The sequence below is a fragment of the Lepisosteus platostomus genome, chromosome 9 (assembly GCF_059453375.1).
Source record: "Lepisosteus platostomus isolate fLepPlt1 chromosome 9, fLepPlt1.hap1, whole genome shotgun sequence".
Taxonomy (NCBI): domain Eukaryota; kingdom Metazoa; phylum Chordata; class Actinopteri; order Semionotiformes; family Lepisosteidae; genus Lepisosteus; species Lepisosteus platostomus.
Window position 1 is genome coordinate 45,311,141 of NC_142619.1, and position 17,218 is coordinate 45,328,358.

The 17,218-nt window shown below is 37.8% G+C and overlaps 1 protein-coding gene across 1 annotated transcript; it reads left to right on the plus strand.

Annotated features, from left to right (window-relative positions):
• Positions 1-4,539: 4,539 nt before the first annotated feature.
• Positions 4,540-16,084, plus strand: tspan12 (tetraspanin 12). The gene is made up of 8 exons (XM_088645218.1): positions 4,540-5,319; positions 5,475-5,620; positions 6,031-6,113; positions 7,256-7,391; positions 10,808-10,882; positions 12,124-12,231; positions 12,935-13,078; positions 15,267-16,084. The coding sequence occupies exons 2-8, from the start codon at positions 5,555-5,557 to the stop codon at positions 15,570-15,572; spliced, it is 918 nt and encodes a 305-aa protein (XP_088501344.1). The 5' UTR covers positions 4,540-5,319; positions 5,475-5,554; the 3' UTR covers positions 15,573-16,084.
• The last annotated feature ends 1,134 nt before the right edge of the window (positions 16,085-17,218 follow it).

Sequence of the window (17,218 nt, forward strand, 5' to 3'; positions counted from 1 at the left end):
CACTGAGCAACCTGCGCTGCGCCGGTTTACGTCTTTCAGTGACCCGGAGGGACAGGCTGCCCGGTGGGCGGACGAGCTCCAGAAGTTTTTTTTTTTTTAATTTTTATTAAACATATAGAAATTTACAAATACAAATACAACAAGAGGATCAGAGTCATGTACAAGAGAAAAAAAACGTAGCAGAAAAAAAAACATTTAACTATCAGAGGTAATTAAGTAATTATATGATCAAATTGTATATTTTAAACGTATCATATTTTCCTTGTTTTAATATTTCTCAATTATTTATAAACTTTAGTTTCAACATGCATGCGTTCCCTGTAAAAAATAAAATTCAGCTCACAGTTTTATACAAAAAAAAACGTTTTTCTTTTAACAACATTTCGAGTACCTCTGGCATTCATGAAAAAGATATACACAAAACCAAATAACTAACTATAAGACGAGCTCCAGAAGTACAGTGCTGTGAAAAGGCAGGAAGCAGAGCCTTACGATGCGCTGCGCTTCTTTAAAAGCAGCCGTGTCAGCCTACAGCGACCCACTGCCTGCAGCCCACACGACCCTGAGATGACAGCGGGCCCAGAGAACGCTATCCATCTGGGCGAAGGGGTATCTGCAGAGCTGTGGCAGGCGGCCTAGAGGAACAACCTTTCCAGCCGCCAAGAGAGGTGCACCGTTGCCTTCAGCCCAAAGCCCTATCGCAGGAGGAGACGCCTCGCCTTCTACCGTTTTCCCAATCGTCTGGGCCCGGTCCACAGCTGCAATATCCCAGCACCCAGCCCGCCCCCACCCACTTTACCAGGTGCGAGGGAGCTGGGTAGGGGGCAGTGTAACACCCTGCTATCGCTGTGTCTAGGAGCCACTGAACCCTGACCTCGAGTCCTCCTTTCCCCTCTCCCTGCATTTACAAAAACGGGCCCCCGTTCCCTCTCTCCCTCTTTCGCGCTACTCCAAACTAAGCAGCGGCAGCCGTTACTCCTCTCCATGCCCTGCTTCCTAAACCTCCTCTCAGTGATGAGCACGCCTTCGTTGGTCAGAAGGGGAAATTAAATCACTGAGGTGCAGTTACCTTCTCCTGCATCTCTTCCTATACTGCCGCCGCTAGAAGGGAAAACTAGGGGGAATATATGTATTGTCATCATGCATATGTTCGAAGGGGGAACAGTCAGTGTGCGTTAACCTCAAAGGAAGAAGTAAAGGTTAATTTCTAAATGAACAGTAGAAAGAAGAAACACGATAATTTGCTCATATCCGAGAAAACCGAAACAACCGAAACATTCCTGTAACATATTTTGGTTTTGTGACAGTAATGCTAAAACAATAAATAGTGTAGCACAACTAAATTTCTTTCTCTTAACAATTATTTCTCTGAACCGAATGTTTCAGTTTAAAAACTAAAGGCTGTAAAAGTAGTCTTTTAGGATTTTGTAATTTGTGCTTTTAACTAGAAATTTCATGCGGTCTTCTGCCCTCTGGTGGCAAAGAGTGGAACCCCCACAACCCGATGTTGGACAATTTTATTAGTTACAGATACTATAGATATTATATCAAGGGTTATATTATGACTTTAAGCCTCCCCGCCAATATACATGCTACAGCCTTCTAACATAGTCTCCTAATAAGGAAAAAATAAGAAACATGTTTTCGCGGAAGAATACTTCAGCAGCGAAATCTACTTCATTCTGCGTGAACTTTGTTTTTCTGGACGGCTCAGCCACACCTGATCATTTTACATTTGTGCGGAGGAAAACCCCGAGTTACATACTTTCAGGTCCCTGTGCTAACTCTTACTCTATTTTTGTACTTGGCCCAAGATGTAACTTTTTAAACCACGATTCAAGTGTTTCAAAAGCATGTAGAGTTGGGAAACTGTTTTTGACATGACTTCTTCTGTTACACTAAAAAGGAAATTAAATTAATAAAACTGACAAAAAATACAGAATTTTGTTAACATTATTCATGCCTGTTCCTATTCCAAAATCATGAAGAAGGTCAGTTCGAGAAGACCTTCTGAAAGTATCCTACACGATTGCCAAAAGGTCTGAGTTTCAGATGGTGACAGGGAAAAACAGGCATCTGTTCTCAGGTGCTTCCTTGCTCATGTAGAAAAATGACCACATTTTTAAGCATATAATGCATTAACAAATAACAGTCTCAGCCTTAAGGGCACTTCTCCATATTATTTTTGTTACAGATTAAAAAAAAAGTTTTAGAAAGTTAAATTGTTCTTTGACAACTTTTTCTATTTCTCCCCAAGACATTTATAATTAAATTTCCCCCTGGCCTTTACCAATCATGGCCTCCTTATAATTTTCATTTATGAACTGGCTTCATCATTCTGCTCTCCTCCCCACTGATAGCTGGTGTGTGGTGAGTGTACTGGAGCACTACGGCTGCCGTCATTGGTGGTGGTGGAGAGGAGTCCCCATTACCTGTAAAGTTGTTTGAGTAGAGTGTCCAGAAAAACTGTATAGAAGTGTAAGGATTTATTATTATTCTCCACCTTCTCTGCTGATCCATAATGACTGCCATCATTACCCATTGGTGGATAATTAGATTTCCCTCCTGTATGTAAAGCACTCTGAGATTCTTTGGGATAAAAGATGCTACATAAATACCTCATTAAACTGGCTAATCACTACAGGAGAGTATATAAAGGTAAATTGGCATACCACCCCCTTCTTGCTGGTGATTAAAATGTTTTCTTTATTTTATCAAGGGCACAAAAACACGACACTCTATTTGAGTGGCCTTCTTCAAATGTGTATTTCTATAAGCTGATATTGTCACGGATGTCGTAAGGGACGAACTGTGGAGAGGCAGGAGAGCGGAAAAAGACCCTTATGCGTAGCGGCGGAATGGGGGATTAGCAGTTCAGGAGTCGTATAGAAACCTATGCCCTCAGGCAGCGGACGTGGGGTGACCTGGTGCTGTAGGTGGGTCTCAGGACATCCGAACGTCAATCCTGAGCGAAGGTGAATGATTGACCTGGAAATATATAGCCCCAGAGAGAGAGAGACACTGGAAGGACAGCAAAGCACAGGAAACTAGGGACAGGACAGAGTAGGAGCAGCCAGAAGGCATGACAGATATCTACTGTACAGTGTATACACAATTTTGATTGTTTTGAGGTGTGTGATCTAATGTAACATATGGTGTAGCTGCATACAGCTCTCTTATGAAACAGTGGCCTGTGATGCATGAAACTCCATTCTTATTCACTAGTATTTATATCAGTTGGACAGAAAAATGCTCCTGACTAGCTCATTGCTAATTAAATAGTTCTTCTGTATGTGATAAAGCAGCCTCATGGCCCTTGTGAAAATGAAAACCTTGATTGTAAAAAGAAATTAAATAATTTGTAATATATGTAAACTTTTCATTCATTTTAAGGACATTGTAGTATATTGTATTCTCTTTGTTTTGCTCCACTCTCATCCATGTGATGTTGAATGTCTAGGTAATCCAAAGAATTTAGGTCTGTTTTTGTCTGCAAGCATTTTAGAATGCATATATTTTGAAATATGTAATGTGAAGGGGGCAATTCTAAAGCCTTCTAAAACAATAAGCTTCATCTAAAAATGTCCGTCTTTTCTTGTGTGTCTTTAATGTTTGGAATAATAAAATAATCTATTGTCTTATTATTTTATTATTTAATATATCTGTCACTGTGAAAACCAAATTCTGAATACATTTTGCAAATTAATATAGATTCCACGTAGCAAAACTATTGCACCAACTGGATGGAAAACATTGACTTTAAAGAAATGTATATTCAGTCCACGTTTGGAATTTGTTCATATTTCAATAACATAGCAATGGTCATTTTTTCAGCAACATCTGAGTTGGTCAGGTGGGGACAGCTGGTCCAATAGACAAGGAATACAACTTTTTTAAAGAAACGGCGTGCTTCTATGAGAAAATCGATTAAATGTTTTATAGGGAAAATACATGCAAAATTAAACATTTTGTGCAAAATAAGTAATTTGCCGATTATCGCTGAGATTAGGTCTGTTATGAATGCATTAATCTGATATCAAAGGTATCCATTCAATCAATTTAATCCCTCAGTTTCAGAACTGTAAAAAACACTACTCTGGAAAATGTACAGAGTGGTTTTAAAAAACGTTCAGAAATTAAAATCCTATAGATTACAGAGTAAGCACAACAACACAGAGTACAAATATCAGATCCCCTAAGAAGAAAACGCAAAGTGTTATCCGTTACGTTTACTGATTACACTGCTGTCCTATTGCATCACGAGTGCGCTAGTTTTTAAATGTTATTTTCGGTGTTGCAGACCCCAGCTGACAAATACATCTTCAATATTAGGAATACAAGCGGGGAAGGAAGGAGGGTTACAAAAGGTGAAAAGGTTAGTTTTGCACCCCCTTAACTACCAAAAGTCCTTTATTTTACAAACTGTTCCTGTCAAGAAGGGGGTGGAAGAGCTTGCGTCTTGCTTTCAGTTGAGACAATAATGCTCTCTCAGATATGACCCCTTGACCGACAAATGCTATCTTTCGGAGGCGGATTTACCGCCCACATTCTTTTTCTCCAACGGTCTTGGATGCTTTTCGACTTGATGTGCGTATGAGTCGCCTCAATTAGCTATCTTGTGTCTCTAGGACCCAGAAGAACACCGAGACAAGTCTGTCAGGGTGAAGAGTGTGCGCGTTAAGTCACTGAAACTCCTTACAAGCACAAGTCTTATTGACAGCACGCAAAAATATTTTCAGTGGTGTGTCTACGGAGCTCCTTGAAGGGAAGATAGGTGTTTTAGGGGAAGAGGGATTTCTCTCAGAACATGACAGATGACCTGCTTCACGCCTCTCAAGTAAAATTAAAGGATCTGAGTGAACGATAGCCTTCAGTGACACTTTCGAACAGCTCTCTCCCGTCTTCTACTAGTGTGTTTTTTTTCTAAGTATACAGATGGAATGCTGTCATGTTATCTCGTTTTGTACGTTTGGGGACAAAAATATAACGTTTAAATGCTTTTCACGAATATCTTTCTATGCGTAACCGAAAACAAAACTCGATAAATATGTATTCATGGCTTTCTGGGGTGAGCAGTTAATATCTTTTTGACTTCTGCAAGCCAGTGTTTTTTTTTAAAGTAAATTAACCAAAGTTAACGATTCCGGAATTTCATCAGAAGTGTCCAGTCTTCCGTGAATCCCACGTTTTGTAGGTCACAAAACTATGAAGAAAACACCTGTTGTTGTGAATGATCGTATCTTCCCACGAAGGCAATTTGCTTTTAAGAAGACGTTGAAGGAAAATCACATTTAAGCGACACTTGACAACCCTTTAACGGTATGTTTAAAATTAATAACCTAATTAAAATGAAATGCACCCCTTACCAATTTTTGAATACTGCTCTCAAAAGTTTTATTGCATTGCAATCGTACTGTATGTAATTTCTCGCGTGCTGAAGTAGCTCGTTAATTGTTTTCGGTCTTATTTTGCAGTCTTTTCATTAAGTGGATTGGGCTGCTATGGTCGGGAGAATTAAGATGATGAGATTTGTCCAGCGGTTGCAGCTTTCAGAATGGCCAGGGAGGACTCGGTGAAGTGCCTGCGCTGCTTGCTCTACGCTCTCAATTTACTTTTCTGGGTAAGAGAAGTCGAATGCCGAAGCAGGTGGGCAGAGACAGTGCTCACATTACCGATTAAAGATTACGACGACCACTCGTGTTCTTGGATCCAGACTAGAATAATGATAATACTCTCACCCAGAACACACTTAATTCTTCCCCCCAGTGATAACCCTGTGTCTTGCATATGAACGTTGTGAGCAAAATGTAAGAAAAAAAAACTTTTTACAAATTGTACATCCTCGTTCATATAAATATAACCTGAACCGTTTCCAGTTGTCATTGGAAGTTAAAACAGCATGTACACATTTGCACAGTCAAAAATGCAGTTAATGTGCAGTTTATATTTTATGCAGTAACCAGCAAGAGGAGTGGATGTGTAAAATCTTAAGTCTGTATTTATGAGGTTGCGATCTGTTCCTCTATTCAGCTGATGTCCATCTGTGTGTTGGGTGTGGCTGCCTGGCTCAGAGACTACCTGAACAATGTTATTACTTTAACTGCTGACACCAGGTAAGATTTGGAGACTTATGTTAGTATATAGTGAACCGAACTGTACTGAAATATAGAAATGCAGTGTCTACTTATTAATTCATTGTTTACCTAAGTGAAGAACTCAAACTACACTGTTTGAATGCCTGTCATACTAATTACAGTATAAAATAGGTCTGCCTTAGAAGAAACCTAATAATGTGTCACGCCCTCTGCAGCCAGAGGGCGCTCCTTCTCTGTCCTGTCCCTAGTTTCCGGTCTGCTGTCCTTCCTGTCCCTCTCTTTCCCTTGGGCTATATATTTCCGGGTCTTGCACTCTGTCCTCGCTCAGCATTGATGTTCGGATGTCCTGAGACCCGCCTAGCACCAGGGCGCCCCACGTCCGCTCCCTGAGGGCATAGGTTTCTATACGGCATTCCTGAACTCTTTGCACTATGAGCCCGGGCCTTTTTCCCGTCTCGCCGCTACGCATATGGGTCTTTTTCTGCTCTCCTGCTCCCCATGGTTAGTCCCTTTGGACGTCCGTGACATAATGTTGATGGCAAAATGTTACTATGAATTGAAATATATGCGATATACATTTTTTGAGAAGAAATTCCAACACAGCCATGAAGAATTATCTAATGTATCTAATGCTCATTCAGACATTCAGACATCTCCCCCCTCTGTCTTTCTACAGAAGTATACAGCTAGCATGTCCTGTAATCAGAACGAACATTTTGAGTAATTGTTGCTGTTTAAAATGCATGAAGGCTAGCTCAGAATCACCCAAGAGCAATACATTTACATTGGACTTTTCTTTTAACGTTTCGTAGAATGAATATAGTCATTATTAAATCGGGAGATCTCGCTCCTTAGTCAAAGTAAGAGAGAGAGAGACTTAATGTATTACTAAAAAACAAGCTGTATTTTTTGTAGTTTGCAAACAACAAATTAATACTAGAGTCATGTCTGGCCTTTTACGTTTAAAATATAACTTTGCAGGCCTTAAGTCGTTTTACAGTAGGTGCTTGGGAGAGAGCGAAAATGGTAGCATTCCAGCTGAGTACAATCAGAAATCACTTATAGCACAAGTATTAATAACAAGTGCTGAGAGCAGGCTGGGTAGATAAATAAACAGCAGTGTTGCCAAGCTGCCTTCAGGAATTGCTGTTTCTTTGCAGGCTGGAGGAAGCAGTGATTCTGACGTATTCCCCGGTGGTCCATCCAGTGATGATTGCTGTGTGCTGTTTTCTAATCATAGTAGGGATGCTGGGTTATTGTGGAACAGTAAAAAACAATCTGCTGCTTCTTTCATGGGTATGTGTTCCATTGATTAATTTTCCACAGAGCACAATATTAACAGAATTCTTAGCTCGTCTGAGCTCGTCTTGTTTCCAGAAAGGGAATCTGGAGTCACACAAGTTCTCCTTCCTGTGCGTTTTTTCTAATTTCATAACAAACTACTTAATATGTGACATAAAGCCGCATTACACATTGCATACCTGTATGGTTTGTAAGAACTCCAGTTTCAAGGCAGTGCCAAAAGGAAAACATGTAACACAGAGCCTCTGTATCGGCCTGTGCATTTTTTTTCTTTTCCTATATGATGAGCCAAATAAAGTGTTTGATAAAACGCTATGTAATATAAATCATATTTGAAACATGAAATTAGAACATTAAATGAATCAGTCACCTAGCTAGAAAATGTGTATTTTACTAGGTAATGCAAAATCGTCACAGTTCCTACTGTATGTATAATGCAACAGTTGTTTACAATAAACCATAAGACTCAGAAGACTTATGTCTTCATGTATACAGGAGAAACTGAAATCCATCTGGGCAAACTCTAGTAGTTTGTTGCTTTCTTTTTGACCCAAGTCAACAAAATAGTGTCACTGGCCCAGCTGCTGATAGGGACCTGGATGTATTAGACAAAAAAATGCCTGTCAGCACTGAGATGACAATTGCTGGGGCAAAAAAAAATAAAAACATAGCCCTAATATAAATGAGGTAACAGTTTCTTTGCTGTCTTTACTATTTGAATCTCACTGCCGGATATTGGTCAATTTACAGTAGGTTATGTTGCTGTTTCTTAAATAAGTGTTTTTGCTTACATAAGTGGCAATTACAGCTGACAAAAGGTCATGCTTTAAATCTAATTTTGAATTTTGAATTAGTAATAAAAAATGACTGAATTGTGTGAGGTACTGTAGCAGAATTTTTCTAATGGTACTAATTCACAAACTGTAGATATATGTGCTATCATAGCACATTAATGTCCCTTGTAATCACAAGTATTTCATGCTGCAGTGTGTTATTGTGCATTTACACTGACATGTAAATAATTTTTATTCAGAGTCACTGGGCAGAAGAAGTACTGTTTTTAAAAAAATGTGCTGTGTGTATCAGTGAAAAATTCATTCTGCGTGTTTCCAGATGAGTTCCGCTGTAAAACAATTCATTCTGTTGCCTGCCACACTATGTGAATAATTGCAGGGAAAATGATGTGTTGCTGAAACACCATGAATTACAAACTTGAGTCAACACATTTGTCAGACTTAAGAGGCTGACAGGACAAGAACACAAACAAGGGACCTCCCACGCATTAATCAGTGGAGACATGTGGAATTAGTCTGTGCAATCATTTACAATAACAAAAAGGTAGATAAAGTAAGCCAACAGATACAGAGTCGATTAGCATTTGCAGACACAGTTACATAGAATGTAGGATGAGCTCAGTGTTCCCAGTTAAAAATGCTTAGACTGGTATTTACATAATGAAAGAGATTGATGCTCGTAGTTAAACCTGTTACTGTCTTTGTCTTCAGGGGTAGGGACAGATTGCCAAACGTTTTTTTCTCCAGCTTAGAGGGGAATTCCATGAGTTTAAGAGATGTTTGAATTGTTGTTTTCTATGTAAAATATACATTTTGTGTCAAATTATACTGTACTGTATGTCCTGTCTTTTTACCAATGTTATCATTGGCCTGTTCCGTCTTGACCGAAATATAAATATAATTAATATCTATTAATATTGATTAAATTAATATTAAGCCTTCTGCTATATAACCTCAAATTTAGATGGCAGCATATACAATCACAGAATAAAAGGTAATTTGGGATCAGTGTTTTAAAGAAATCACACTTTAGTGCCTCTTCTTTGAAATGTCTTCAGTGCATTTCATAATTTGATACTGATATTTGTAAAACAGAAAATGTAATAGTAAATTCAAAAGCCCTGTTTTAGAGGGAGTGGTGTGGTCCTGCATATAACCTTACACAAAGAACATCCCCCCCCTTTCCGAAAACCATCTTCTTGTATTCAGTATGCTTTTGGAAAAAGTCATTCATTCTTTGTAGAAAGTTCGTATTCTTGTGTTACTAGTGATGCATGGGAAGAACAATGTTGTCTTCTAGTCTAGAGAACAATGCATCGTGCCTTTCCTTTTAAATCATGTACACAAAAATGAAAGGCAGTCATGCTCAGATTTCTGAAGACTATTCATAGGATCCCTTTAAGTGCAGTATGTTCTGCACCAACAGAGCCCATGTCATTGGACACAAAGAAAGATTACTGAACATTCAAGGGTATCTGCAGCGAGAAAGGCGATAATGAATCTGCACTGCAAAAAATTAGTCATAGCTCACAAATCACAAATTAATTTAAATATTAAATGGAAACAGTCACAGAAACAACGATATCTTTTTATCCTTCACTTTGGTGATTGTAAAAAATACTGCTCATTAAATGTGAAGGTGAAGGACATTAGCTTCAATCAGGCACAGGGCCTGAAGTCTTTACAGCAGATACTAGTAGCCCCATAATTTTCACTTCAACGCTACGAAAAATTTGCTGAAAAGTGCAATTCAATTATTTTGCTTAACTGTGACAAATTATGAAGAGTCTGTACTGATTGTGATTTTTACTTTGGTTTCCAACAATATTTTATACTTTCCTTAACCTCTCATTGGTTTTGTTTTGTCTCTGAGGTCTTTTTCAAAGCTAATAATAGCAGTTGTCTAAAGGCACAGGAAAGTAGAGCTTCACCACCTTAACAGACAAAGAATAGATTGGGCAGTAATGTCAGAAGACTTTTAGAATGGCATTCTATTTTGTTTGGATTTCAGCACTCTAAATGGACTGAAATATTAACAAAGAAGCAGCTGTGTCATTTGTCTTCTACAAATATTTGGATTCTTCAAATAAACATCCTAAACCATAGCTTTTTAATACAGACAGAAGCTAATCTAAGGGGTAGTCTGGCTGGACTTTAATCTTAATAAGTTGATGCTTTAGATTGATATTGAAAAATATTAGTCAACATTTTCTAACTACTGTTTAATATCATACTCATGAAAAATGTTGTTCATTCAGCTACAACTGCAGTTGTAGTTTTATACGAAAACCATGACTTTATTACTTATTAGCTAATAACAGTCACAGTCAAAGAATTTCACACAAAATTTTTTATTATGGACCTTGAATAACTAAATTAGATACTGAAGTTATTTTGGCGTGAAGTCTAGAAGTTACTATGACCCAAATTGGACCAACAGTATTACAGATTGCAATAATTTAAATAATTGTACGAGGAAAAACAATAATAAAATACATTTCTTGAGCGATCATTTTCCCTAACGAACTGAAAGGGACCATTAAGACTCAATGCTTTGTTATAAACATAAACATATTTTGTAATCCACCAAAGTTGCTGTGCTCCTTGCTTCTACAGTACTTTGGAAGTCTTCTGGTGATATTCTGCATTGAGCTGGCCAGTGGTGTGTGGACATATGAACAAGACCACCTGGTGAGTTCTCTTTTGAGTAATTGAAATAGTCAAACTAATTATGTGGTGGCTTTATAAAGGGCCCTGATCCTGTCTTATAGGACATAGTTGGATTATATCAACAAAAGCTTCAGTGATTAAGTTTTAGTTTTAATTAATGAATTAAAGTGATGAATTAATCAGTAATTTACATTTTGTTATCAATATAGGACAAATTAGAATTCATGTGTCATGCTTCAGCAATATTGAATGGGATAGGATTTACATTATGTTTTTCAAAATATGAAACAAATAAAAATGGATTGATAGTCTTTAGTTAGCTCATTAATAGTTGTAGATCATTTAAAAACAGTTTGTTACTGTTGAAAATGTTACTACTGTGTTATTGGTAACAGTTTTTAGAATTCTAAACAGAGTGTCAAACCAAATTAAAAGCCCTTTCCAAGCCCTTCTCAATTAAAGATCACAATGTTGTATTGCACAGTGGTCTTTAGCATTGTTGGTAAGAACAGAGAGAAATGTAAATGCGACCAGAGCTGAAGGTAAATTATCTTCAGCCTGTCGCTGGGTTAGGAAGGTGCTCTCTTGTGAACACTGATATGTTTGCATTTCTACAAAGATCTCTGTTACAGGAGGAGCTTATCTGAGTGGTAAGAGAGAGGTTTGCACACTAGTTTACAGTCTTTGATCTCCAGCTATTTGACCATTCGCCTGGTGTATTCAGGATAGACTACATTGCAATGTACTTATCACACGTCCTATTAGCACAGCAGTGTTTTCTTAAAGGACTATCTCTGATATCTTGGTAGTTCAGATGTAGTATGTGTACTGGACATGTTTGTATACTGTTCTGTATCTGCTTTAAGAAGATCAAATGCAGCAAGGTGGATTTCCATTGTGCAAGAATAATATGGTATTTGCATCTCTGCTATTCTCTAATATTATGAATAGTTTTAAAGAATAGTGATAATCTCAACCAGGATATATTGGAATATTGAATGACGTGAAATTTAAAACTGAAAGAACAGACATAACCTACAACACTGAACTAAAAGCATCTGATGTGCAAATTAAGATTTGTTGTGAAATTAGCTGTGGCAGACAAAGTCTGTAAACTTCAAATACGTGGGTCTGAAACGGGCTTTTAAAAAGGGCAGAGGTAACTCATTTTTAAGACATTCAGCATGAACAATGACAAACTGTCTTTTCAGAATTGTATGCAAAATAAAAAGAAAAGTGTTTATTTGTTTTTTAAATCACAGGTCCCTCTACAGAGGTCTGACATGATCAGTTTAAAATCAAGAATGCCCAATTATGGCTTATCTCGCTATCAGTGGTTAACCCACGCATGGAATTTCTTTCAGAAAGAGGTGAGTCTGGACAGTTAAAATGTGATGATTCACTTAAGACCATTTTAATATTTTATGCCATATTGTTCCTTCATTAATGTGCATTTTTAGTACAATATGTACAGAATCTGATTAAAGTTATTGTGAGTCCCGAACAATTCCTTTTTGTCTTTAACTACTTGTAAAAGACAGTTGGGATCTGAAAAAAAAACTAATTGTAAGAAGGTTAAGAAGTTCTGTTGCTTCAAAAGTTTTTATTTTCTCCATGTAATGGTAGTTGTCTCATCTTCAGGAACCAGACAAATACCGCCTTTCACTGGATTTTGGTACAGCTCAAAGAGACTTACAGTATGTAAAGGGAAATAAGATAAGATCACTTTATTAGACATATACAGTTTCTTGCATTAGGAATTTGTCTTTTCACATACCACAACTTGCTCTCCATGAGACACACAGACAGAGAGAAGGTTGTTGTCAGAGCACATTTTTGTTTATATGTCGGACATTTTTTTTTATACGGCGCCCATGGAGCAGCTGGGGTGAAGGGCCTTGCTCAGGGGCCCAATGGAGTAGGATTCCTCTGCCAGCCACAGGATTTGAACCAGCAACCTTCCAGCCACAGGCACAGATCCCTAGCCACAGTGCCACCACTCTGCCCCATTAACAATAGGTAGACAATGATTGCACACATATACTGTAGTTCAAGCTTGTGCTCCTTGTTCAGTTCAAGTGCTGTGGAGTAATGTACTTCACCGATTGGCTGGAGATGACGGAGATGGAGTGGCCTCCAGACTCTTGCTGTAATAAAGAATTCCCAGGCTGTGCAAGACAAGCCCACTACGAGGACCTGAGTGAGCTCCACCAAGAGGTAAGCCAGTGAAAGAAGGGTTAATGTGGTTGTGTAACTTCTTGTTTTACAGAAATGTGACATGCTGTGGGATTCTTTAGAAATTCTCACATGAAAATAAAAATATACTTTTCTATGTCATAGTTCAGTAACATACAAAAGACTTGACTGTGCATTTTCATAGAGCTTATAAACTAATACTTATTTGACAAAAATAGTAATAAAGGTTTATTAAAAGTGTTTAATATGTATTTGTTGTTATGAATTATGATGTCAATAGGAAAGCTTAACTAGTGACTTTTAACTTCTAGTATAATGTGAAAGAAGTACTTTAAGTTTGAAAATGTAAATTCGTTTTTTTTTCTAACTTTTTAAGTGCTTAAATGTTAAGTGTTTGGTATACATCCATCAACAATTAGGTAAAGTGCTTTGTAAAAGCAATTACAAAGAATACATGTAGTACAGGAAGCTTAAATACAGTGCAAATGTCACCTTTATTTTTTTATTTTTAAAGTTGTGTTGCTACCACTATTACGAAGAATTACGTCACAAATCTACTTCTCTAAACAGAAAAAACAAGTTAATATTTATACAGTAGTATAACAGTATATCTCTAGTTTAAGTAATTTGAACTTTACTTTGGTGCACTGACTAATAAGCAGCCATAATAATAAAGCTGGAATTTGGCACTGTTTGTAATTAATCATCCACATCCTTAGGCGAGGTTTTTCGTTCCAGTCTGACTAGCTATCATTCTCTCAGCGAATCATACAGCCCCAGTGTCAAGTCTGTCTTTCTTGACCCTAGTTTGCCCTAGCAAAATGCATATCAGCCTCAGAGGAAGCTGTTAGTGTGGAAATGGAAATTTGTGATAAATGTATTCCTTGTCAAAGGTGGTGGATAATCACAGCACAAGAGACTAAAATCCTCCTATGCCTTTCACAAAGAGTACAGCACAGGCAGTGTGCTGGAGTGGAGTGACTTTACCCTGGAGTGGAGGCAGACTTTAGGCCTTTGTAAAAATCCTTTTTCTTATCTCTTTACAGTAAACAAATACATTACATTATACAATCTTTTTCTAAGTTTTAATAAATATTTACCATTGAAGGCTGCTTACAGCAATGATATGCTAAAAATGAAAAATTGGCATACTAGCACTGCTTGCTCAAAACAGTGTCAGAAGCCTCTGACTTGCTCAGAAGTTAATCATGTCATACTTATGTTAATATTGTCTTTTTGAAACATGCCTATTAGGAAAAAGATGTAATTCATTAAGAAAAGGCCAATTAAGGCAATGTCTGGAGCGAGCCAAAATTTTGTTTCTGTTTTCTTTTTTTTTTAAAGATGGGGCAGCTGTTAGAGCCAAAATAGGTTTCTCAGGCATGTCACACTTGACAGTAAAGAGCTGCCTGCCAGAAAATAATGAACTGCCCTTTTACATCTTTATTTCTGCTCCGTAAAATTTCCTGAGCTAGATTTTGGTGTCCATTTACTTACACATTCATGCCAAGATGAGGACATTTGTGTACAGCAAGATATTCACATGGAATCTAGAGATGTTTCAGGGATGGGATTATAAAAAATAAAGGAGCAGAGAGTCCACAGAGGACGCACAGACAGCTGCGAGCCAGCGGACAATTTTGCACTTGTGCAGTTGTCCAGATGGTAAAGGTCAGTAGCTGCTTCACTCCAAAGTGTGAAGAAGAGAGAGGTGCAGAGAGAGGGGCGTGCAGTCTGAGTAAATAAAAAATCACAACTATGAACTGAAGGGGGCAAAGCACACTCTTAACACACTGATATTCCCTGCTGGTCCTGGAAGGGCGATCTTGATTTCACACCAGCCTGGGCTTTTTTATGAAACAATTGTATACTTTCAAGATCTATTTATTACCACTGATTCCATGTCTTTTCTCATGGAGTAAAGAAGTTACCTATAAATACCAGAAGATACCTGCTGTAGAATAAGTGACCTCTAAAACCATTTGGACAGTGGCCCTCCAGAACCGGGAGGAGATGTGACTGCTCTAGCAATCCAGTTGTGGAAGAAAATGTAGCCATGAGAAATTTGTCGTCCAGGCACGAGACCAAGAAGCCATTTGAGAAAAGTAGCATCCAAGAGGTTTTTGAAGAAAATATGGTAAATGTCTCTTCAAGGGATGTGTGTCGTAAGCTGCTATCCGTTTAACACAGCCTTTTTTTTTCTGTGTAGGGTTGCGGTCCAAAAATATACGGTTTCATAAGAGGCACGAAGCAGCTGCAGGTTCTGAGGTTCCTGGGTGTGTCGATAGGGGTGTCCCAGATCCTGGCCATGATCCTCACTGTCACTCTGCTGTGGGCTCTTTACTATGACAGAAGAGCTCCCGGGACTGATCAGATGTTGACCTTGAGCAATGACACCTCACAGCACCTGGCCTGTCATTCAGAGGAGCTGCAGAAGCCCAGCCCTGAAAGGACCGCAGATCTCAGGATCCCAGCTAACACCGGCAGCATACAGTTTGAGATGAGGCAGCTCTAACCTTAGCAGAATTTTTTCTATAGCCTGTTTAAAAAGAAATTTCTCTTGAGGCATTTTGTTAATGTGCTCGGTGAAATTTACCATCAAGCTACTATGAAGCAAATCCAGCTCTTCATTTTGATTTTTTTCCATGTAAGGGCTGAAAAGCATGGAATATTCATAACATCAGCACATTATTTTTTTGAGCTTGGGGCATTTCTGTAGTTGCAGTGTTATGAGATCTGGACAGTACAATTATTTTACAGAACTCCATGAAAATTGTCTTAAGTTAATAGTGCTGTAACAAAAGCAAAATATACTTGCAGTCTTAATGTTAATGACCTATTTTCTTATAATGTGAATTTTATGTAATTAAAGAGAGTTGTTTTTGAAGTTCAGAAAAATGATCATTAGACTGTAATTTGCTAAATGGTACGTTAAGTAAAAAAGCAATATGAGGAGTTCTTTTTCTCAATACACGTGGTGTTCTGTGTTTTGGGTGTTTATTTTTCATCATGTGATATCCCTTTAAACTTGACTTTGTCCTGTTTCTTTCCTAGTAAACAACACAAAAAGTTAATTATAAAACAAGGCTGCTTTTCACTTAACATCACACTTTCTAACTGTTAGTCCTAACAATCATTCAAACAGAGTTTATAGGTGATGCTGATCTCTAATCTCAGACTTGAATTTAACTTGAATTTCAGTCCTACAGTTCACTAATTAACATATGGATGTGCATTTATTTTTGCCAGGAGTTTAATGATATGTCCTTCCATGTTCTTTAAAAGAGAATAGAGATTTATATAGTGTACGATAATCATATTTTTTCAGCACTAATAAGGATAAGAAATCCTATACACAAGAGGGCATCCTGCAAAGATGCAATGTGTGTTGATTAAAAATATAAATTGCAAAAACATGAAACGGTACATATATAACTGCACATCCAGCCATGTTGTGGAAGCCAGTACATTGGCTTCTTTCAAGGAATGATGGGATGAGATCCTAGGATCAGTTAGCTTCTCCCTACCCAGCAGTTGAGATCTACCAAATGGCCTTCGCACATTAGAAACCATGTTTTGGTTGTCCTTTTTAATCCAGTGCATTTGCTGTTGGGCATTGGCACAAATTAAGCTATTTTTTTACCCTTTGCGTCTTATGATTGAGTAATTTCTGGATGACCCGAAAGTACTTTCCAAAAAACTGAAGTAATTCTTCAGTTTCTTTAATTCTTCAATTCTTCTTTGTTACTTTCCACTTAGAACAGCTATGTGGATATAAGAAAAAGTAAGGAGTGATCAGATTAGTAAACAGCATTCCAGTATAGTCAGATTGAGTTGCATTTTAAACATGAAGTGTCCTATATCAAGCGAAAACCTTGATCGAAAGTCGTGAAGTAACACAGAAGACATATATAGATGTTCACCACTGTGGCACAGTGTAGACACAGAATGTATTTCTGTCGATTATTATAAAAATTAGATGACATGGTGGTAGTTTTATTTTGTCATCTCCAGTTCATGTTTAGTTTGCCAGGACAAAGGCATGTTTGAAGAGAAATAGCAAATAATAATTTGTGTTAAGAAGTACTTTAAGGAGGTTTCTTCAAATGTCCAAAGCGATAATAAAAGCTTTCACTTTTGCATCAAGACATTATATTTTTT

What these genes read in the sequence shown, in the direction of transcription:
- tspan12 (XM_088645218.1), top strand. Translation starts at nt 5,555, where the DNA reads ATGGCCAGGGAGGACTCGGTGAAGTGCCTGCGCTGCTTGCTCTACGCT. An exon ending in CATATGAACAAGACCACCTG is followed by an intron (nt 10,883 to 12,123) that starts GTGAGTTCTCTT and finishes TTTAAATCACAG; the next exon opens with GTCCCTCTACAGAGGTCTGA. An exon ending in TGAGTGAGCTCCACCAAGAG is followed by an intron (nt 13,079 to 15,266) that starts GTAAGCCAGTGA and finishes TTTTCTGTGTAG; the next exon opens with GGTTGCGGTCCAAAAATATA.